The 23,142-nt window shown below is 42.7% G+C and overlaps 1 protein-coding gene across 9 annotated transcripts in view; it reads right to left on the reverse strand.

Annotated features, from left to right (window-relative positions):
• Positions 1-391: 391 nt before the first annotated feature.
• MTCL1 (microtubule crosslinking factor 1) overlaps positions 392-23,142 on the reverse strand; it is a 107,885-nt gene continuing 85,134 nt past the window's right edge. For 7 of the 9 annotated variants that reach the window (XM_061356305.1, XM_061356308.1, XM_061356311.1 and 4 more), the window contains 5 exons: positions 18,731-18,985; positions 14,376-14,681; positions 11,573-11,604; positions 8,417-9,971; positions 392-1,651 (listed from right to left, as the gene is read on the reverse strand). In XM_061356305.1, coding sequence (XP_061212289.1) covers positions 1,442-1,651; positions 8,417-9,971; positions 11,573-11,604; positions 14,376-14,681; positions 18,731-18,985 — 2,358 coding nt within the window. In that variant the 3' untranslated portion in view covers positions 392-1,441. Of the gene's footprint in view, positions 1,652-4,861; positions 4,920-8,416; positions 9,972-11,572; positions 11,605-14,375; positions 14,682-18,730; positions 18,986-23,142 lie in introns of all 9 variants that reach the window. The other 2 variants (XM_061356313.1, XM_061356310.1) reach the window with 1 other exon arrangement.

Genomic DNA, 23,142 nt, shown 5'->3' on the forward strand with positions numbered 1-23,142 from the left:
TATTGGTCTCTGTGTGCAATACAGATGAGACATAAGCTTGAATCAACACTGGAAATGTCATACTTTTGGTACCGCGTTTAGCTGGCCGGTTTTCACTCCTATGACTGACCCAAAGCAACAGCCTCAGAGGAACTGAGAAGATGGGTCCCAGTATCTGTGTGAACATCTGTTTTGTAGAGTTCAGTGAGGGAATTTAGAAACCTTCCTGTGGCCTCATCCAGTGCTCACAGGAGTGTGTGGAGCACAGCACAATACTTGGCATTACCATTATTTATTTCATATAAAGAAGCATTTTTCTTCCCTTAAAGGAGGAGTCTGGGTTTCTCCTGCCCCAGCTAAATGAAAGTGGGAAGTACCATCACAAAAAACCATCACAAAGCACTCAAGCAGCTTGTAAATACTGAGGGTTTTATTTCCACTTCACGTGGTCTCCGACAGACTCTTGAACAAGACCGATCACAATTTAGGATGCCCAGAGATCTCCACGGTTTTCCCAAAACGAAGGAAGTTCTCAGTAAACACTGTACATTGCCAGTTGCACTGCTAACAATAATTTAAAAACTCTTTTTGTATAGTCAATGCAAGAATACCAACAATAAAAGTACAGTACGGGTAAATTCACAACAATATTACAGTGAAACAGGTTGACTCACATTTATGTGATGGTACAGTAGCAGTATGTACATGCACTAAAGTGCGAGGACCCAGGGGCATGCAAGTCAAGTATTGTAGGTGTATCTTACAGCTAACTCCATAAGACTTTCTGAGGCATTCTTTTTTTTTCCTTTTTTACACTTTTTTTCTTGTGTTTACCTGTATTCCCCTCCATCTCAATTAATACAAGTCTAGTGAACGAGCTTAATGGCTTTCTTCACTACTTAAAAGGTATCACTTCAGAGAGTTGAAGCATCTTTAAGAACCTTACTTTTAAAAACCGATAACACTGACATTAAAATACAATAAAATTAACTTAAGACCCTAGTTTTACATGAAAAAATAATAATAAAATAAAAAAACAAACCCAGAGAATCCCAAACCAAAACTGAAAACGTAACAGTGCAAATATAACCAAAAGGCAGTCAGTATTTGGAGAGAGCGCGAGCACGTATTCAAATTCCCTTAAACCTTAATTTACATTTTATTTTAAATCTTACTTTAAATCATTTTTAACCCCCCTTTTTTTTTCTTTTTTTGTTAATATACTGTATGTAGAAAAGATGGAGACAAAAATAGTTTTCTCAGCTATGAAAAAAATTAAGTTATTACAGGCACATTAACTGTTTCATTCTAGAAACACCTCTATTTCCCAGGTCGGACATTCAGCAGCTGTGTCTGAGAACATTCTTTGACCTCTCCAAGCGGACCTCTCTCCTTGGCGGCAGAGACGGCTGGCGGGCGACCTGGTGGAGGCGAGTCGCAGCCCCCCTATTCCCGTATGGAGTCAGGCCGGCTCACCTCCCTGGCTGGGGGTCTCTGCCAGATGCTCCTTGCTTCCGTTCTCCTCCGAGGAAGTCAGGTCTCCGGTGGACTGCGACTGTGAGGCAGTAGGGGAATGTGAAGCCCATCGCGATGGTGGGCGCCGGTTCGCTGGTCTCTCTGGCCGGGAGAAGCAGGGTTGGAGGGACGGGGCTAGTGCAGAACAAGGTAGTTCCTTGGCAGCCAAGAGAGCAAAACAGCGGTTAGTGACTTGCATTAGAGGCCGTCTGGATGCGCAAAGAATTAGGAAACATGAAATTAAAACTAAAGCTAAGCATCTGTCATGTTGTGGGACAAAAGCAAGCAGCGAACACCTGGCTGTGTGTGGGCTCCAGGGGTCTGTGTGTATGTCCGTGATTTATGGAACAGGTAAGGAGAGAATGAAAGACAGAGGTCTGGGATGAGTTGGAGTAGCTGACAAACCTCCATTTGCTAATTCTCCTTGTGCTAGAAAGAGAGCTGAAAAATACATTTGCATGATAATTCAGGAAAATCCAGTGTTCATCACATTGATCTAAATGTTGACCAGGCATAAAAGGGCCAGGTTTGGCATTTGCAAGTGGGTTGAAAATCAACCACTGACTCCTTTTGTCTGCTTCATTGCTTCAGAGTTCAGACTGACAAGCAGGAAAGAGTTCTTGGCAGCAGAATAATGACTACAGGACTTCTTACGATCTCCAAATGGATTAAAGATGAGGCTTACCTACAGGTTACATCTCCTGGAGCATCACTTGTTACTGGCAGCTGCTGAAGCCTGAATTATGGAATTCAGTGGTACTGTATGTTAAAGATGACATTCACAGAAATGGAATGGAAATTTCATTCCTACACCAACTTTCCAGTGCTCAAGCTCGGTTAGCCTGCCTTTGTGATTAGAAGCAATCTGCAGTTGACATTTTTCTCTCTGGCACTAAGTCGGTAATTGCCTTTAGTATTTATGGACTTTTGCTCTTCGCACAGCTAGGCTTCCTGCCTTGCTCAGAATGCTCCTTACATCAAGATGAGTGATTGTGGGAGCAAGTCTGTGTTGTAGTGCCAAAGCCAACCTTCTGTATTTCTCTGCGTATTTTGTAATTTATAAAAGCAAATCAGAGGAGTTTGTCAATGTATAGAAAGGTGTACATTGAGAAGCAGTCACTGGGAGGACAGGAGAGTGCAATAAAAACAGGTTTCAAAGTCAGAATGCAAACTAGCGATAGATGAAGACAGAGACCAGAAATGATACAATGCAAAGAAAAAGCTCTGGCACAGTTAAAGCACAGGGAAACCAAGGCAGCAGTAGAACAATACAAGAGGAAGGAAAGGATTCAGTGCACTATTTCCCATTGAGAAGGAGAAATGTGACTAGGGATGGAGAATACTGGAGTAGGTAACATGATGTGATTGGCAGTGAACAAACAAGGTGATACACCATTGAACTTTTCTGTTGCAGTGGGAGGACCAAACATGAATGCTACATGACAGAAAGATCAGTTTTGAAGGCACAGAGCTGAGGTATGGGAAATGGAGCTTGTGCATGCACAGTTTTTGGATAGAGGGCATTGTCAGACTTGCGGAAGCCTCTGCGAAGGGTGAACTTTGGTGCCTTTGGCCAATACGCAGCCAACAGGGTGATCTACAGTCGCACAACCCTGCTTGAACCAGAGCGGTGCTCATCTGCCCTTGCTACTTGCAGAGAACAAGACCAGTGAACCACTGCAGAAGTGGTCAGGGGACTATAGAGCTTAGGCCTGCACTGCCCCATCTCTGCATCATAAACTTCACAACAACCTTTGCTAAAACAACAGTGAGGTTGAAATATAGATCTGTGCTAACAAGAAGAGGGACTCTGTGTCCTTACTTAACCTCATCCCATTGCGCCTGGGGCAACATATGGTCTGTGAAAGCTGTCACTAGACTCAGATTTGTTAAGAGAAATCCATATGCACAGCAACACACATGGGCAGTGCAACATGGTGAACTGAGGCTATGGGATTTATGGGTTTTGTCTTAGCTTCCTTCTTCTAAACAGTGGCTTAAAATGGTATCTCTATAGCCCTGCTTGCTTCTGGGTGCTTTATCCTAGTTTCATAGCAGTAATTGAGAGTTAGCATGGAGATAACAAAATTTATTTTCACTGCTGCCTCTCAGTTCAAAAGCCTCTCTTCAGCAGGCCTGCAGACACTGGTCAGCTTTCACTGAATGGCAGGGTCAAGCTCATCTTATCTTGATGCACACATGCCCAGCACAACACAAGGATGTGCTGGTGACTGATGGTGCTCCAGGGCCAACAAGTGACTGCCAGCGTAATTCTTATAACATGCTGGCTGCTAAGTCCACCACCTCCACCTGCAGCATGGCTTCCTCTGCTACAGAAATCCAACCATGAGAAGGAAAATGTCTGGAATGGTCTGTGAAAGCTCCTCCTCATTTACCACATGTCGCTGTCATAGCTACAAATGTTTTTAAAAACATTAATGTTCTGTGAGTAATTTATTTTGGTGGTTGCTGGGGGGTGTGGGTGGACAGGCAGCACTTCCAAGCCTGGCCATTGAAAATGGGAAAGATGATTTCAGCTTTCGTTTCTAGCCATTTCCTGACCCAGGCTGTCAGCCGCCATGGCTATGCCTGCATTAATAAATAAACAAAAGAGTTTTCTGGCTCTGAGGTGGAGTGGATGCTCACAGCTCATGTCTGCAAAGCTTCTTCCCTTCCTCTGCTGCAGTGTCCCCAGCCAACAGCCAAAACTGGGATGGGAACAGCTTAATGACCAAAGGCACCTGCGTTGGTGCTGGAGTACCCTCCTCAGCCCATCTCACCTGCTGCTGTAGCCATGGCCCGAGGGAATGCACTGCAGAGCAGTCAGGAGCCTTGAGCAGTGCTATGTATGTGTAGAAAACATAGTAATAAAAATCACCATTCCTGGAGACATTCGAGGCCAGGCTGGATGTGGTTCTGGGCAACCTGATCTAGTGAAAGATGTCCCTGCCCGTTGCAGGGGGTTGGACCTAGATGACCTTTGAAGATCCCTTCCAACCCAAACTATCCTATGATGCTGTGATTTTGTGAAGTTTCCTATAAATCTGAATCCCCTCCCCCACAATGTTTTTGCATAGCTTTATGTTGGCCTTAAATTTTGCCAATTTTTTTAAGTTTAACAAAAAAAACCCAACAGCACAAAGTTTGACTGAAGTGTGACCTTTCTATAGCCCATGCTACCGCAGGAGAGAGCAGACAGCTCCTTATCCTGAGTGCTTCCTGATTGTTGCATCCGAAGGACCCCATAGAGATGCTGGGTGCATGCTGATACCTCTGGAGCTGTGATCATTTATTTCCCTTCATTAACACACATGTTCAAAAAAGACCGCTCTTGGAAAGCTCTGGAAACAAGGTAGAAAGGACTTACAGCAGTGAGGCAGGCAGGGTTAGAGTCCCCAGGGGGCAGTTAATAAGACAGTTTGGTTCTGGACAGAACAGACAGAAAAGAAAAAGAAAGCAAGTAGGTTGGAAAGAACTGGTTTAATCAATTATGATTTTAAAGTGAAGATTTCATGTCAGCAAGGAAGAAGTCTCCAGATGTTACTCCCCATTCAGATCATGTTACCGCTGTTATCACAGGGAAACTAATAATCAAAAACAAAAGACAAGCCACTAGTAGAGAAAGATTCAGAAAGAAAGGAAGCAAACAAACCAACCTTTTACAATCCTAGCACAGTCTCAGAAGTGGACACAGCATCAAGCAAACCAAACATTTCTATTCAGCAGAGAAACACATCTGATATATTTTGCCAACCTTGGTAGGGCTAGGGATAAACCACATTTCTATGAAAGAGGAATAAAGCTATAATTTTTCCCCCCTTCGTTTGATTTCAAGAGAGAATTTCTGTTTTGGAAATCTTTAACAAGCGCAAAGGTGACCAATATTTTATGTTGCCCATGTTCCTCACGCTGCTCATGCGTATGTTGCTCAGGTTTCATGAGTCCTTTGCTTCACCCTTCTCCCTTGCTCCTATGTAACAGTGATGCTGGATGGGAGACTAAAACTAAATCAAAAGCCCTTTAACTCTGGCAACGCCTTCCCTTCTTTTTAACATTCCCCCTCCCATGCTGAATGGTTCAGTGGCAAGTGTGTGGCAATTGCTCTGCCCCAGTGAGCAGAGGATGTAGCAGCTGCCCTCTTCTCTGTGGATCTGTGTGGATGGTCCTTGCACAGTGCTGACTCTAGAGGTGGGTCTGACCCACTTCCAGGACTTTTGTGTAACCTCCATGATTTACAGTCTTGATAGTCATGGGAGAAAAAATGTCCAAACAGCTCTTATGCCATTAGTTGGGTAATGCTGCGCTGCATATTTAATAGTAATATTTATTAATCCCATGATATGCAAGTAAGATAGTGCTTTAGTCAGTTAGTAGGATAAGACACTAGTAGGCTACACTAGGTGGATATGAATTTGCTTGCAAGCCGCTTTGGGCAACTTAGAAAATACAAAGTTATTATTATCATGTATGCATATACATTCACTTGCACACATATATATGTATGTAAGCATATAAATATATATATGAACTAGATTTCTTATTTGCAGCAAGAATATATGAGGAAATTATGTAACTAAACCACTCAGAAGGTCAAATTAAAGAAAAGCCACCACCAAGTGCTCCATGAAAGTCTAAAAGTCATTAATATACCACACCATGCAAAACTAAGGAGGCATTTGGTGGTAGGAAGGTGCTTGTCCTGGCCAGAAACCAACAGGTGACAGGAGAGCAGAGCAGGGATCTATGGGAGGGTGGCAGGGGCAGTGCTGACATGAGCCTGCCCCAAGCACAGCCTGCCTCCTCCAAGATCATCATTTGCTGAACTGCTGTGCCTGGCTTTGTACAAAATGTGCTAAGAGGAATTTGTACAAAGTGTAATTTGTGTGGTCAGTGTAATCCATAAATAACAGCAGGCATCTGCAGAATTGAAACTTTTTCGTGGTTTTCTTTTCAGCAGCAAACCCATGCTCCATTAAGTACATCTTGCAGAGCATCACCTCACTGAGGGAAAGCTAAATTCCTCTGTGAATACCCAACACCTTCCTTTTCAACACGTGTTCCTGAAAAATGACAGTACCATCCAAAGATCATAACAACCAAGTAAGAGTTGCAAGGAAAAACAAGTCTCAGCTCTGAGGCTTGGAACTCACAAAATTAGGCAAAAGATATTGATAATTCATAAAGAAGAGCTATTTTCTGCCAGGGTGATGGTCAATGAGTTTTAGCTAAACAGCATTGACCCATAGCTCTCCAGGCATCAAACTCAGGTACTGATGCTAGTTGTACTTTGCCAGCAGTGATTTGTAATGATGTGGGATGACATCTCTTTACCTGCACTTGAAATCTGCTGAGGCATTTAAAAGATGCAGGAGGAAATCAAGAGTTTTCAGGGATGCCTTGAAGGCAAAACAGAGTTGAACCTGTAAGAGTACAACACACTTTCTAACAAGGACCAGTAATGTATTCTCAGTATTTAAAACTAAGGACAAAGTGAAGAGATAGCTAGAAAGAGTAAAACAAATGAGGCTGCTTTCCACTTTTATTCACTCTGAGGTTTATGCATAAAGACCACTTTCATTCACTGTTATTTATGTGCATGTGGTTTCTTTTTTTTATGTATAAACTCCCCTATTTCTATCTGTTTAAACCACGTATAAGGAATATATCCTCAGCTTTGGATTCTCTGTCAGGTAAAAAAGATCAGGTCCTCTGAGCAGAGCCTACAAAAGAGGAACCAATTGTGTATTGAGAACCCCCCCCCACCAGTGCAAGACAAACTGCAGACCAAAAGTCTCAGCACTCAGGTGCCCACAAGGTCCTTCAAGCCAAATGTTGGGTTAGAAACTGGGGTTGGAACCTTCCCTTAAGGCTATGTTAAGGCAGGAGTGGTAGGAGTCAGCCCACTGAGGCCAAGGTGGGATGCCTGGGGTATGCAGAGGTCAAGGAAGAGCTGCTGACCTATGGTGAGGGCCCACCAAACCATCAGGATGCTAAAGGGGCAGCATGGAGCAGAGAGGATGGTGGGCTTCTGCCCCTGTCCTGGGGAGTATCACCGACCAGCTGGGCACTTGCCACTGCAGTGCTATGCCAGAAAGGCAACATGTGCTGAGCCTCCTCAGGGCAACACCCTCATGGGCACAGAAACAGGAGGCTTAGACACTGATAACGAAAGCTTTTGTCCATCATTGCACCCTTTTTTTGTTGATTGCTCTATCACGTTACTGAACCTGAGGCTCTGACCCCCAATACCTGCATCTACTTGCTGAGACAGGTGATGACTGCTATACTCTTGAAAGCAAAATATCAATAAAGAGTTCTTAAACACTAAGTACGTGTGTGCTTAGAGTAGTTGATTATATGTTCTTTTTCTTATTTTCATGAGGCAGCATCAGGCAGTACCAAACGTCATGCCATTTAATCACATTCTCAGACCCAAGCCAAACTTCATCAGATACATTCAGAAAAGGTATGCTGAAAGCCCTTCAGGGTACTGAAGAGAGCTTTTCACACACACCTGTAAACACCCATTCTTGTGTAGAAGAGTCTACCTTTCCATAAAAGAGAAACTTACTCAAACCTGGAGTCCCTAGAGCATCTGTAACATGTGGTGTGTCAGAAACCCCTTACCCCAGTCATTCAGGGGAGAACCATTTCTATCCTGTAAAGGCATCTTTATCCGATAAAGGATAAAGCTCTTCTGATGCTTTCAAGCCCGATAAGCTGTCAAGATAGAAACTCAGTTCTTTAATGAGTTCTTCAGTGACTAATCCAATAGTTTCATGACTGGAACTCGCTGGTGGTACCACAACAGGACTAGCATATTCATTGTAAATACTTACTAGGACTGCAAGAGATCTCATAGTGCATTTGTTCAAAGAAGAGTGCATTTAGCTATAGGAGGAAAAACAAACAAACTCATTACCTCTATGGACCCTGGATCTACTTTGACAATTTCTCCTGTGCTGTTGTCATTGCTAAGATTTGGTGGGCTGTGTGAAGGTAGCCTTCTCTCTTCCTTTAAGGCATGCTCCAAAAGTTTCTTATTCAAGATCCTGGCAGCATTTTCTGTGAGTGTGTACCCTGGAGGAGCAGATAAGTCCTGTCTGATACTTGTCACCTCAGTCCCTTCTTCCTTTTGTGTCTCTGTCCCCAACCGGAGAGGACTGGGTGATCTGCCACGGGCATTTGTACATGGCTCCTGCACTGGGCCCAGTTCCGGTCTGGGTTCTGCTGACCTGGACCGGCTGCTAGACCTGGGGCATTTTTGGAAGGTCTCATGAAAGATGGGGCTATGGTCAATAATGTTGAACAAACTGGAGAGGCCATCGTTGATAGTGGTGTGGACAGGGCTCTCCCTTGTAGTAGTTGATCTAGCCCAAGCGGACTCACTGAATCCTTTCTGAGGTGTGCCAGGCAAAGTCCGGTTATTTGGCTGGTCTGATTTGGGGAGGATTTTTCTTTGCAGCTTTGGAGAGCCGTATTTGGGGGAGCAGCATGTGCGTTCAAACTTAGCCTGGACCTTTTCAATGACGGGGGTCACTTGCCTGCTTCTTAGGCTTCTGGATGGTGAAGAGACAGGCGTGGACCCCCCCTTTGGTGTCAGACACTTGTGTGGACTGCTGGTGATACTGCGCAGGGTTTCTGTCTGCAAGCCAACACTGATGGTCTGGGTGGTCTGCGTCCCTGTCGTTCTCATACCATTGGTTTGACACGCAGTGTCCTTAAACTGAGGCTCTGTTGAATTAGAGCGTATTGCGTTTCGGACAGAGAAAGCGACCTCCTTCATGTCATCACTCATATTTTTGGACATCTCCAAGTTGTGCAAGGGTGAGGCAAAGCCCACAGTAGTGCAAATAGGGCGTTCAATGGGATGAAGACCACTCTCCAGAAAATCCTTATGATGTTTGGCCAGGTCACAAGACCATCTTCCAAACATGTCTGAGGAAGCACCTTTTGTCTCAGCTACATTCCCCATAGCTTTGGTCACAGAAAACAGGAAGTCCGGCTCAGCCTGGTTTTTCCCTTCGCTGCCAGTTATCACTGAGTTATCAAACCTACGGACAACCGGTGGGCTGTGAAAGACCCGAACTCCCATTTTTTCAGTTACACCGTGACTCCTTGTTGGCTGCTTCTGGCAGTGCTCTGGGCTGGTCATGGTGTTAGTTGTCATAGTGACACTGGTGGTGAGGTACCATGATGATGCCTGGAAAGGATCTGAAGCAGGATCGCTCCCAGCTTTCCCAATTTCTGTCCTTTCTGCCCAGCCATCTGCAGGCTTCTCGCTGGCCACACCATGGTTCCTAGTGTTACTGTAATCCCAGTTTTTGTTGAACTCCTCGATGTATTTCAAATCATCAGGAGACAAGGGAGGGGTTAGGTCATCTTTGCTGCTGGATGAAGGCAAGTTTTTGTCTGGGAGGAACGGAGAAATATCCATCAGGCGCTGAAATTCTGACATGGAAGAAACGGACATCGCCCTGGAGAGGGGAACATGAGAGTGTCACTCGTAGGCTTGGAAACTCACAGAGTGATTTGTTTTCAGCAGTAAACTAGCTCAGAAAACCCAACTTTCACTATCTGCTTATAATAACAACCACATTAGCTGTCTCTTTCACTAAAGTTCCCTTTTATTACCCTTAAAATAGCTGTGAAATTCAAGCATTCCTGACGTGTCATTAAGAGTACCAAATGGGTTATTAATAGGTTTTAATTTACTGCTTTCTCATGGATTACTGCTTGGCTGAAATATGGGAGCAGTAGAAATATGGGAGCAGGATTTCAGAAATACACCATTCGCAGAAAATGAGCATTTGTGACAGTATGAGGAATGCTTTTCAAAGCAAGTGTGGAGTTTTTCTGACTTGCTGGGAAATCAGCAAAATCAACCCCATTCCTGAGGCTGCCCAGGCTGCATAGCTGGTGCGTAGCGATGTGGGACATCCAGCCTAGATGCTGTTACATTGAACTGGTTTGGTGAGCTGCACTTGTGCTAAAATTCAACCAAAGGGAATTGCTGTGTGATAACCGCGGATTTTTGGCTTTCCTGCATTTTGCTAGTTTGCACAAATCACAAGCATCCAGCTGAGCTGTCCTACTGCTTTGTTTTAAGCAAAAATAACAAAAAGGCAGCTTTCTGAATGAGACTACTTAAAAATGCAAATAAGTGTAGTTATGAGATTCAGCTCAATGAGGTAACTCAAGCTGGGTGAGGTTCCAGCAAGCAGTGGTTTTAAAATATCAGTGATCCACGGGATACAGTAAAATAACACTGAGTTTTTAATCAAGAGCACCAGCTGCAGTTAGGGTGCACCAACGTTAAGGACTTAGGTGAGACCAGGAATGTGGTTTTGAAGTGGGTCTCCTGTTCAGATGCTCTGGTTTGCATCAGAAGTTAATTCAGAGAGAATGGGCTGTGTTCCTTTGGGATGAAAGTGAGCTGGGAAGCACAAGTAATGCACTCTAGGCTTAGGTGGGTATTTAGCCCATGGGATGATACCAGAACTAGTCCAAACCAAAATATCCCTGACATGCAGGGGTATGTCATGTCCTCAGCACTAACTGTATTCCTCTATGTATCGATGACTGCAGGTCTGAACTATTTCATAGAATCATAGAATGGTTCATGTTGGAAAGGACCTTAAGATCACCCAGTTTCAACCCCCCTGCGATGGACAGGGACATCACGCACTAAACCTAGTGTCACCCAAGACTTCATCCAACCTGGCCTTGAACACTGCCAGAGATACAGCATTCACAGCTTCCTTGGACAGCTTGTACCAGTGCTTCACCACCCTCACAGTACTTGCTAAGGTAGGTTTAGCCTTCAGTGTAAGCTGCAGCTTTACGCACTTTCATACAGTTTGATCATTGTGCTACACAACTGACTGTGGTCCAAGTTAATCAGAGTAGGACAGAAGCATATTGAGACAAACTAATCCCTGGGTGAATCTATTAATCTGGATCATAGACTACTTAGGAAGTGGCATGGCCATGCCCCACATCTGTGGTTTGGGCACCAGAGAGCTACAGCTCTAGGAGCTGAGCATTTGCTGGGTTTTTCCCTGCAAGTTTTACTCACCTTTGAAGATTTCCTTTGTGTGTTTCTTCCTCCTGAAGAAAACCAGAAACAAACAGGACAAGTTATTTCTGAACCTGTTGGTGGCATCAGCTTGTGGGTATTTTGCTGTTCATTTCCCATCAGTTGTACCAGGTATGTTTGTCTCTAAAAAGTGCCTGATTTTCCCTCTGATATGGAATCTTAAATTGCCAGTGGGAGTATTTTCCCCTATGTACACAGGAATGGACAATCCCATCACAACCACAGACTGCACAGGAAAACCTGTATCCCAAATCTACAACAGCCTTGAACTGTTATAGTCCTGTGCAATCACAAATGGAGATAAGCTGCAAATGGCTTTTTTCCCCATGTACAATATATTGGTTTGGACCATATATTTGTGACTTAATTTGTTCTCTGAAGATAATCTGCTTTCTGTCAGAGACTGTGCTGAAGTAAGAGATAAACCAGGGTCCTTTGACATAAGATTTCATTATATATTCTCTAGGAACTAACAAATGGCACCAGTCAAAACTCATTAAGCTAGCTACATTAAATGTGAGGGAAGACTGTTACTTGTTTCACAGGGAGAATGCCTACAGCTTGCTAACATTAAGATGTTTTTATGGCAATTATTTCCCTGTGACAATTCCCATAATGAGTTGGGTTTTTTTTTAATACATACTTGGGAAGCAATTGCTCTACAGTTATCATTTAACTGTTTGCTTATGTTTCTAATAAACTATCGGGCATACAAACTATGATCAGGAAAAAAAGTGTTAGGACTCATGAAATCAGGAACATTACCAAATGCACACAAGTGTATTTCAAATTGTGACTATTCAAAATTGCACCGCTTAACTCAGCAGATACCTTCGTGGTATTTATTCAGTCAGGGGTAAAAACAGCAGTAAATCAATACTCCTTGCATTCACTCTGGTGTAAGTCTGGAATAATGTTGGTGTCTTCAGTGGAGTTACTGCAGAGTAAATCTGATCTGACTGAATGGAGAATCAGGCTGAAGGCTGGATTGCTTCTACTGCAGTTAGTACCATGAAGAAAATACTGCAGAGAGGAACAGTCAGAAGGCTGCTGTTGCCCCTGTGTATCCTCAGTTAAGCTATTCATTAAACTCCAATCAGTCTCGCTTGAGCAAACCCTCTGAGGGAAAATGACTTTGCCCAGGTTTCACTAAAGCATGCTTTGAAGGAATGAAGCTATGCAAATATCACCAAGGACCAAAATTTGCTGCCAACACTTTTGTTAATGGCAGTAACATCTCAAAAACAGAAAGGGGGAGAGAGATCTCCCTTCTTAAACGTTGGACTGAATTTGAAGGAAAGAAAACAGCAATCAAAGTTAAATATAAAACATATATCCCCGACACTGGTACCGACACTCTTCACTGAGCACCGGACATGTATAAAATAAGAGCTAAGAAATAAGGAATGTAGGATCCCACACTGCTATCTGTACATTTTTGGCACTGAGGGAGGAAAATCTAACTGGAACACACAGGAACCTACAGCTACTTAAAATGTAAGAAGGGTGGTCATGTTTCTTGCTTCTCTTAATCTTTTCCTCTTCTTCCTCTCAAGAAAACTTGGTTTCCCAAACCTTTAGCTGAGTAACAATGTTATACACCTCAAAGAAATGCTTGCATCAAATTTTCCCAGGTTAAGGCACACCAGTGAACCTGGTCCTGCAGGAAGCTTGAAACCTGACTTGTTGACAAACTCGTTTCCAGACGGGTCAAATTTTTAAGCCAGAACACACAGGTACATCTTTGATTGGGAAGCTTTGGCTTCCCTACTCGCTATAATGAGTACACTCAACACCTCCATTCACATGCTCAGAGCACAAGCTGAATGTGTAACCCACGTGCACCAATCTGAATTTTCAGGCAAAAAGAAAATACTCAAAACCTGCATCAAGCAACCTGCTGCCTTCTTGCTAACTTTAATTCCTCTCAGTCTCCAAGTGCTTCTCATTCTGTAACAGCTGTTAGCATTCAAGGAACAATAGAAAATAAGTGAAATATTAGTGTTTTTAAGTTGTAATATGTTCTAAATTTCACAGGAACCATCAGAGTGTACAGTTGTGATTAGTGTCAACACTCTCAGTGCCGCTAATATCATATGCCAGTTCACAGGCTACTTTGTCCCAGCGTACGGAGGTAGGGACCCTGGGTTTCATTCAGGAACAACATACACAAAACTGTGAAGACCTGAAATCGGGCAAAGCAAGCGTGCCGTGGTGCAGATTTTAGCAGGGCACAGACTACATTCACTGTGTCCCAATGGCATCACTTAGCACTGTATTTTACATCTTTACAGCTTTCTGGTGTGATCTCAGGGGAGGTACTTTGCTGATGAAGAATAACTTTATTTATTTAACATCTCATCTCACTTACTCATGCTAATCTATTTAGAAGGCAACCACAGCAGAACAACCAGAAGTGCCTCTCTACAGCACTTACTGCTTTACTAACAAAATACAGCCTATGTTTCTTCATATAGGTGTATCTGGAAGAGATTTAAGACCTTCTAAACCAATATGTTGTGCCAAATTTAGTTATGCATAGTATGTATGGCCAGAAGGTGAGGTAATCTTTGGGACCTCTAGGCTAACTCTTAGTTTTACAGGTGATTGACACTGCTCCAATCAGCTCATAACAAAGAATCTTGTCCATTCCAAATTCACTACTGGGTAACTGTAAGCACTGCCTGTGACATAGCATCTCACTTCCTACAGCAGGGATGCTGTACCAATTCTGACACAAGAGAGAGCACACTGGCTTGATGAAAGGTAGAAGAGCGCATACTTCCGTTAATCCAGTCAAGAATTTCTCTCGCTCCAGCTGCCGAGGCCGGGGCTCATCAGATGCCTCGGGAGAATCAAGAGACAGCGATTCCAAAAACAGGTTTTCTGTGGCACTGCACCGATCGCTCTCCTTCAGCTTAGACAGAGACCGATCTTCAAACTGAATGGCATCTGAATCAGAGTAGGATCTTGACCCCATTGTTCGAGGCACGTGAAGGTTCCCCTGGGTTGTAAATGGACGAATGTTACTCTCCTTCTGGTCACACAGAAAACCACCTCCTCTTCGCGGGCTCACTTCTTTCTGAAGCTGGAGACAAGACAAATAGAAAAGAATGGCAATTACTTAGGTAGTGCATGGCATTCTGCAGAACTCATCCTTCCCCAGGCACGAGGCACACGTGCCCTGGGGAGGCACCACGAGATCACCTGGATCCAAGGTTGCTGGCTTTGATGTACTGGTCCTTCTGCAAAGAGGGATGTCTCTAGGACTTTGATGTTATTACTCATGGGATTTTGCGTGATTAAATGTGTATATGTATAATTTTGCTTGTTTACACATATATGTATACATATATACACACTGTGTACATACACACAAAGCAATGCATCTGTATTCTGAATCAATATTTATTGTTATTTAAAAGCAATCTTCATATGAGATCCTAAAGCACTACAAAGTAGAAGCTCAAGAAGGGTAAACAACTTGGAGTCTCATCAAAACAAATACATTTTTCTTCTCTTCAGCAATACAGAAGTTGCACTTTTATGGATATCACTTGTTTCCAGAAGTGGAAAATTCCACTTAACAGAAGACAAAGGCTTTTTATAATAAATGGTCTGATCCTAATGCATGTCTGGAGAGCTGACTATTTGTACAGAACAGCACTCTCAAAAGAATGAATTAGGCATGCAAAGCATGTTTTAATAAAATGCATATTTATAGAAGGGCCATCAAAGCTATTAAATCCACACTCCGCAAAAGCTGTGTGAAGAGAGGGTAAACCACTAGTGAAATTGCCAATCTGAAAATTAGATTATGTAGTCAACTTCTCCTTTAATTGTGAATACCAGATAGATGAATGACAGCAGGAATCTGATAAGTAACTGTGATGTTTTGCTGGAGCAGCATGCTAAAATTAATGAGAATAACCTCCAAATGCAACTCATTCCCTAAGACCCTGGAGACTGAGAATCTACAAAACATATTATTTTAATCTTGTTGCACGTGTTTGAGAAAATAAATATACGCTGTATTGACTAATGTACGTCATAACATTTTAGGTCCCAAATGATTAAATTTGCACTTAGGCTGAAATCAGTGAGATTTTTGCTTGATTCAGGTCTACAAACAGGTGAATGCATCTTCAGTGCTTTGATGATGATATAGAAAATCTGAAACAGTTTTATTAAAAGGAGCTAATTTAAGGTATCCTATATAGGTAGGGGCTGGAAAGTACAGTTCAAGAGATCCTGTGGTCCATTCCCCAGCATATGGGCAAGAATCAAAGCACGATCATCCCAGGTTTTCCGTATACGCAGTTCTAATTGCAAGCCCTTCCAGATATTCAGATTCTATAAGGATAAGGATCTGGAAACCTTTATGAGAAAACAGTACAGATACTGGCTCATTATCTGAATCTCAGACAGCTGACAAGAGAATTGAAGAGAAAAATACTGGCTTAACATTTAAGAGTGATAATGATTTTGAGTCCATGTGTTTATGTCTTTAAGCACACAACTTTTCATGCAGGTGCTTTTGCAGGTTTAAATATTTGCAAGAGCACTCTGTGCAGAATTAGCTTTAGGAGCACAGTGGAGGGAGATTCTCTAAGGGAAAACAAAGCAACAGTGTATTAAAAAGAAAAAAAACCCACAACTTTGAGCTCTGGAAAAAGTAGGCCATTATGTTTTTTATATGCGGGCACTATTCCCATAACCATCCAGGGTAAAGTAGTAAAGTATTTTATATGTTTTATACATTGGTGTGAGCTTTCCTCTTATCATACATGTATTATTCAGGGGCTGTGTGAAAGCAGACAAGCATAAAGCATTAGTATGAAATTTGGCACATGCTTCTGCTGTCTCTTAAATTGTTTTTCAAGCATACACACTGGTGTAGTCTCCTCATCCTTTATGTATTGCCATACATGGAATACACACAGAAAAACCCTGGGGAGAAGGACTTTAGAGATACACTAATTGTTTCCATATAAAGAAGGGCATAACTGCAATCTGAGAGGATATTCAGCTAAAAGCCTGCAAATATTTGGAAGGCTCCTGTCACACAGGGAAATGTTTGATTATAAGCAAAGATGGAGTTATGAAGTTTTGCAGGCAGGTAGCCACGCTTTCAAATGCTATTTCTGATCATCTAGTCCTCTGAAATTAGCTTGATGTAATATTTTTCATTTCCCCTATCTGTTGCTAATTCTGTGTACAACTCTGTTGTACAGTAAATATATAGTTAAAGCCTAGAGATTTCAGAATAGTAACAAAAGAAATCAGCTCCAGGACTAGTTAAGAGTTATTTTCTAGGCTCTCCCAAGATGACACTGAGACATTATATCAGCTTTAAAGAGGATTATAGACTAGGTAACATTAACAGGGATTTCCGTGTTTCTTCCTTCAATGTGCCCCATTCCCAGGGAAGAGAAAAAACAGTCTTTAACCAGGTTAAGTCCCTCAAGCTATCGAGGGTACACTGAAGAGGTAATGTAAAAAACACAGTTTGTAGGAACAGCAGCATTAACATCCAAAGAGGTAACAGTGACTGTCTGGAGGAAAGTTTGTGTCCACATTCTTCATATATTGGGATATTTTCTGAGTGTTATGCATGAGGAATGCACTGAAACTCAACAGTTTGAAACCAGCCCAGTCAAGCCATGGAAAGCTAGGCACCTTCTGCCACTTAACCCTGGAAACCAAATAATGTGAATGAAGGGCTCTGCTACAAGCCTTTCTAGCTCATTAGTGTTGGTAGTTTTATTTTTGGAGACATACTATCGGGCTGCATTATAAGGGGTAGCTCAAAAAGCTGCATGAAGTATACATGAAACCCCTCAGATAAATGGGGGATTAAAAGATCCAGTATATTGTTTATTGATATTTTTAAATCTAGAAGATCAAAATTGCCTTTCTTCATCTGTAAAACCTTCATACTGGTCACTGCCCATTCAGACCTACACTTTCAGCAGTGATTTTAGAAATATCCGTAGAGTACAGGATTTTCTTGAGTGCTTCTTTGTGGGTTTAACAGCCATAGCTTAAACCGAGTGTAAGTCTTGCACTCATAATGTTTACAGCCTTGTGGCTTGCCTTTAGCTTCTTGTAGCAGCCTAGGCATGAGAACATGAGACACAGATAATGAACCCTTTTAAAAAACTGGTCATGAAGTTACGCTGAGCTTTCATCAATTTAACCTGTGAAACTACTTTGTGCTTTATCCAAGTGTAGGGCTCCCTAGAGAGCATGCACAAATCTGGTGCCGTTCCACTTCTGAGGTCCTAAGGACAGGAAGTATTCAGTTAATTGAGGACCCATGATTTCAGTTGTTTTTCTTACTTTTCCTGGAATGCATGACTCAGAGCTGAACAATGTTCAGTCAGAAATGATGTATTAACTCTCTCTCATTAAGCTCTTTATTTTTTGTATGGCTTCCAGATAGATAGTATTTCCATTAGGTATAATTTGTCTCTAGTGCTGAGCAGATGAAAGTTGGATAAGCACAAAAACCAAGGGGACAGGTATGCAGTTATCAGATTTGAAAATGATAGCAAAGGTGCGCACAACATTCATGTAACCAAGGTCAGATGTGTCTTCTGAATATTTAGCATTGATAGCTATTTACTTGTGATCAGTCCAGCCTTCATGTTAACCCCTGGGTTCCTTTGCTAGAGGAAATATTCAGTGGAGACTGAATAGTTACAGAAGCTGCATCTTTGGTGGCTAATCCACAAATGGACAGACATTTTTGGCAGGAAGCTGTACATCAAACCTTGAATAACCCTGAATGTGGAATTGAGTGTTTTAGTGCAGAGAGATGCATAAAAGCTTTCAAACGGAATAAATCGATGCGACCATGCCTGTCTGGGGTAATTGAAATGAGGCAGGAAATGGGCTTTAACCTGGAGTTGATTTCTTGTAAGTGGCCTTTTATAGGGATTATGAACATTTCCCTTTTACTCCCTTGTGTATGTAAATTGTTTTGTAGCATGAGAAACACTAATGTAGCCAAGGAACCAAAATCTTTCCTGTTCTGCTTCTTAATATAGTCTTTTGACCTTGGCCTGAGTGTAGTAATGGTACAATGCCATGTGCTTGGAGCCAGCAATTCCTCACCCCAAGATGACTCCTTACCTGCTCTATCCGCCTGAGCAGCTCCTTCTTTTGACGTTCCCATTCTCTCCGGTCTCTATCAAGCCTGTCCAGGAGCTCCACCTTTTCCCTGTTCCAGTTCTTCTCATTGTGTTGGATTTGCCAGCGGAGATCCATCACCACACCATGACTCTCGGCCAGAAGCTTCTTGTGCTCCTCTCTTTCCCTCTTAAAGGCTCCTTTTGCATCAGAAGTGAGGCCCATTTCTCCTGAGGTGTTCTCACTCTTCCCTTCCAGCTGGCATTAAAGTAAAACATTAGTAGAACATTAAACTTCCTGGGGTAAAAGCCTGTGTCTGACAATGAGGTTAAGATCTAACTCCACAAAGATAATGGCAAAATTATGGCAATTCTTAGATCTTAGGATCTCAATAAATGATCAAATATGTTCAATTTGAAAGAAGTTTTAAAATCAAGATGGGGAAAACCACAGTGAGTAATTTCTCAAGCTCTACCATATCATGCTATTAAGGCATCAGTTATGATCTTTCTGATGTGGATATGGGTACCAGCAATAAAGGAAACATAAACTTCAGCCTCGTCATCATTCCTGAGACAATCGCCAGGATGAAGTCCTCAGCCACTGCTCTGCTTTGTGCACCTGAAACCTAAAGAGAGTGCATTCATCTCCTGAAGACACTTTTCCCAGAACTACCCTCAGGAATGGTCTTATCCTGCAGCTCCTCACACCTTCCGACAAATGTGTTAGCAGCAGAAGGAGATGTATGAAGATCATTCTCCCATCTCTGCAGGCTCTGGTGTCTGAACTGATTTCTAGAGCAAGTTAACTCATGTACCTTCCCTCCCTTCTCTTTCACTTCGTGCTGAGAGGTCATCAATTCACAGGAAAATGCAGGCTTGATGGGGTGTTAGGAGGTCCCTAGACAAATCCCCTGATTTCAGCAGGGTTGGCTCTGAGATCAGGTAAGGTTGTGCAGGACTTTGCTCAGTTGGATCCTAACAAACCTCCATGGGCAGGGATTGCACATCCTTTCTGGCCAAAGTGGGCCACTGCTGGACTGTTGTCAGACTGAAATAAGTGCTCAGTGGTTTTGTGTAAGTTCAAGTGAGTGAAGAATTTAGCCTTGAAGCCTGACCTTCTGTTGACAGCTCAGTAGATGTGGGAGTGACTCAGAATGGGATACATCTCTGTCCCCTGGCTCTGCAGGTAAAGTGAAGTGAAAGCTCATTTCTGCCTCTGAAGTTAAACTTGTCCTCAAAAAGGAGAGGCAGCAGGTCTGCTGGGAAACATGCTCCTTCAGCAAGAGAGAAGGACAACACTTTCACCTTGCCTTGTGTGGAAAATAAGCCCAAACTTTCCAAGCAAAGGGAAATTTAGACTGGGTTCAGGAGTGAAGCTTGCTTATCTCTGCAACAGCCTCCCCAAATAAATGGCTGAGAGGTCATTGCTTGGGTCATTTAAAATTGTAGAGCTGCAGAGAACATCCTGTTACAGCCACTTGCATTGACAGGGAAATTGTAAAACACCTGCGTCCTCTACTACTGATTTCCAAAGTCCCGTAGTTTTCACATGGCCAACCAACCAACTGACCAACCAACCAAAAAACCAATTATAAACCAGCAGCATTCTAATTCAACAAAACTGACACAATACCATATTTCTCATGCTTCTGCTATTTGTGCAGTGCAAATCTGTGGCACCCACAGCCACGTGTGAGAGTCTGTCTTGCACGCAACTGAACAGCTTGGTGGCAGACTGGAGGTGCTGTGGGGCAGAAATGCAGAACATTCCAGGAGAGACAGCTCTGTGATGCAGATCCATGATGGGAGACACCATCCTGGGCAGGGTGGCTCCTCAGAAATCCGGAAAGCTTTTCTTCTCTCCTGCCCCAGCTGACTGCCTATATGTTAGCTCAGCAATATGAATCACTTCTAGTTTCCAAACTCACCATTAACTTCAGGCAATTGCCTCTTGCCCCTTGCAACATCCTTCCTTTGTCAATCCACAAGTCCCCAGCTCTATTTCACGGTGCTGTGGGAGTCAAAGTTGGTGCTGCAGCCAGAGTCAGCAATGTTGACACCCACTCTTTTAGGTTTGTTTGCTTTACTTATTATTCTGTGATCCCCTACCCTGGGTCACTCTTACGTGTTCCTGCTGGGTTAACTAAGTAGCTGTGACACTAAAGAATAATGAATTTCAGGAGTGTCACTGTAGAGCTGAGATCAGCCAACATAACAAGGGACTAATGAAGTAAAGTCTGTGCAGTTTCCTTACACCTAAGTCTGAAAGAAGGCTGTTTAGGACCTCTTAAGATATATTTAAGTAATCTTTCGATGACCTTTCATGCCCCACAGACTTGTCATCTTCCAATAGGAACTCTTAGGGGAGGTTGCTGGAGTGTCTGGCCAAATCAAACTAGAGTTGGTCAACCTTACAGTTCTGCTGCCTTAGAAGTAGTTATGACTAGCATGCTAAGTTGCAATGACCTGCCAATGCCTGTGATAGACTGTTAAGCTGGTATGAAGCATGAAAATGCTAAAAGCCACCTATAAAGCAAACAAATGTTCAGCTGCACTAAATGCAGTTTGTATGATTATCCTATAAAGCAAATTCCTTCTTCCAATTCTTTGACTCTCAAAAATATTAGGGAAATGTTGAACCTCAGCAAGACTCATTCTGTCTTTCCCCTTACACCACTGATTTCTTCACCACCACGGGGCAAATTCTCAGCCTTTCAGTTAGCAAACAAGATGGGCAGTGAAGCCTGTGAAGGGCAGGAAATCTGAGAGAGGCAGTGGGGAGAAAGTAAATGCTCCAGGACACCAATATCCCAAGAATGTATGTCTGCCATTAGAGTGCAGTGCCCAAGATCCCAAAATACAGTAAGTCATTTTGTGCCAGACCGTGGGCTCACCCAGACCAGTGCCCTGGCTCTTGCCCCATTTGAGAACAATACAGGAAGTCTGTAAGTACGAAGGTAACTTCAAAACCAAGGCACCCTTAGAATAATTTCCTGGTGTTCAGTGATTTGGGACCTAAAACCTTCTTCAGTTGGAGGAAGTGTCTTTAGACTCAGAAGGCAGATCTTGGTGCCAGTGTTTCTGGCAAGGAGTCCTTCTGCCTCTGTTTTGACAAAACAGCTCCAATCATACAGGAAAGGTGGCTCCTTAGTATGAATGTCTAGATGTGACTTTTCTGAACCTGCTAACTATTAAGGGTGGCCAGATGTCTCTCCAAGTACACCGCAGCTTATATTCCTTCTGGGCATCCTAAAGGTGGACCATTGGTCAGAGTCCTAATGAGGGTCCATGTCCTTACATGCAAGTTCTCAAAACATAAGCAGAGTTTGGCCCCTCATATAAACTCCCTCCTTTTTCCAAACTTTTCCCAGTTCCCAGAATACTGCGATTTTTCACTTACCCAGCTGGAGGCTGAGAATTACAGGGACTCCTTATTGGCTCAGCATTATTACAATCCCATACTTGGGAGCAATATCATTATTTCTTATCTTACAGACAATGCCTAAAGATCCTTCTGCCAAATAAGATGTACATGCATTTCTGACAGCCAAGACTTATTTTTAATGATACCTGCAGTGCTAACGCTCTAAAGCAGCAAGCAGCAGTACATTGTCACCTGTGAGATACAGTGCTTCAGTATCAAAAGAGTTTTCTGTCCTTTCTTTTCTTTCTTTCCTACACAGAGGACTGAAACATCAAAATGCAAAACTATTGCCAGTGACTATAAATTAGGAGTTGACTCTCTTGAGGAAAATGCTCTTGTTAATTGACCTACTGCTTCACAAAAGAAGTGGAAAACAGCAAGAGTGAGGACAACAGTGGGGACTAGAAAAGTCTTGATTTTCTGTGGGCTTGTCAGGGGGTTGGCAGCTCTGTATGAAACGTATGGTGTGAGCGTTGTACAACCCACAGCTTCATCCAAAGCCACAAAATGATATTATCAGAGGACCTCCTACCCACACCAACCTGACAGACTTGGCTATTTGTTAAAGCTGTTGTTATGCCATGTGCTGGGCACAGAATAGCAAAGGATGTTAACATGATTATATGTAATGCTGATATTTTACACCTTGCTCACTAGCTCCTCCCATTTTGATCCTGAAATTGTATCTATAGTGAAAATACCCCATATTTTGAATCTTTATTTGAGTCAAATGTATGTTTATCTTATTTCTATTTCAGGCTTATTATGCTATTTTTATATCCAGTTTTTTAATTACCTCCTTTTAATGGTGGGCACATACACCAGATCTCAGTGGGACACTTACACTGTTTCCCTATCCTAATTGACATTCTAATGACTGATGTGTTATCTTTTTGCTACTGCAATAGGGACCTGTTCTTACTGTGAAATAGAAATGTTGTGGGGAACTGGCTAAGGAAGACAGTTTTTTTGTTGTAAATATTGACTGT

This window comes from Neopsephotus bourkii, unplaced genomic scaffold (assembly GCF_033783945.1).
Source record: "Neopsephotus bourkii isolate Nb327-2 ecotype Australia unplaced genomic scaffold, CSIRO-AGI_Nbou_v1 NB_846, whole genome shotgun sequence".
In the NCBI taxonomy this organism is placed as follows: Eukaryota; Metazoa; Chordata; class Aves; order Psittaciformes; family Psittacidae; genus Neopsephotus; species Neopsephotus bourkii.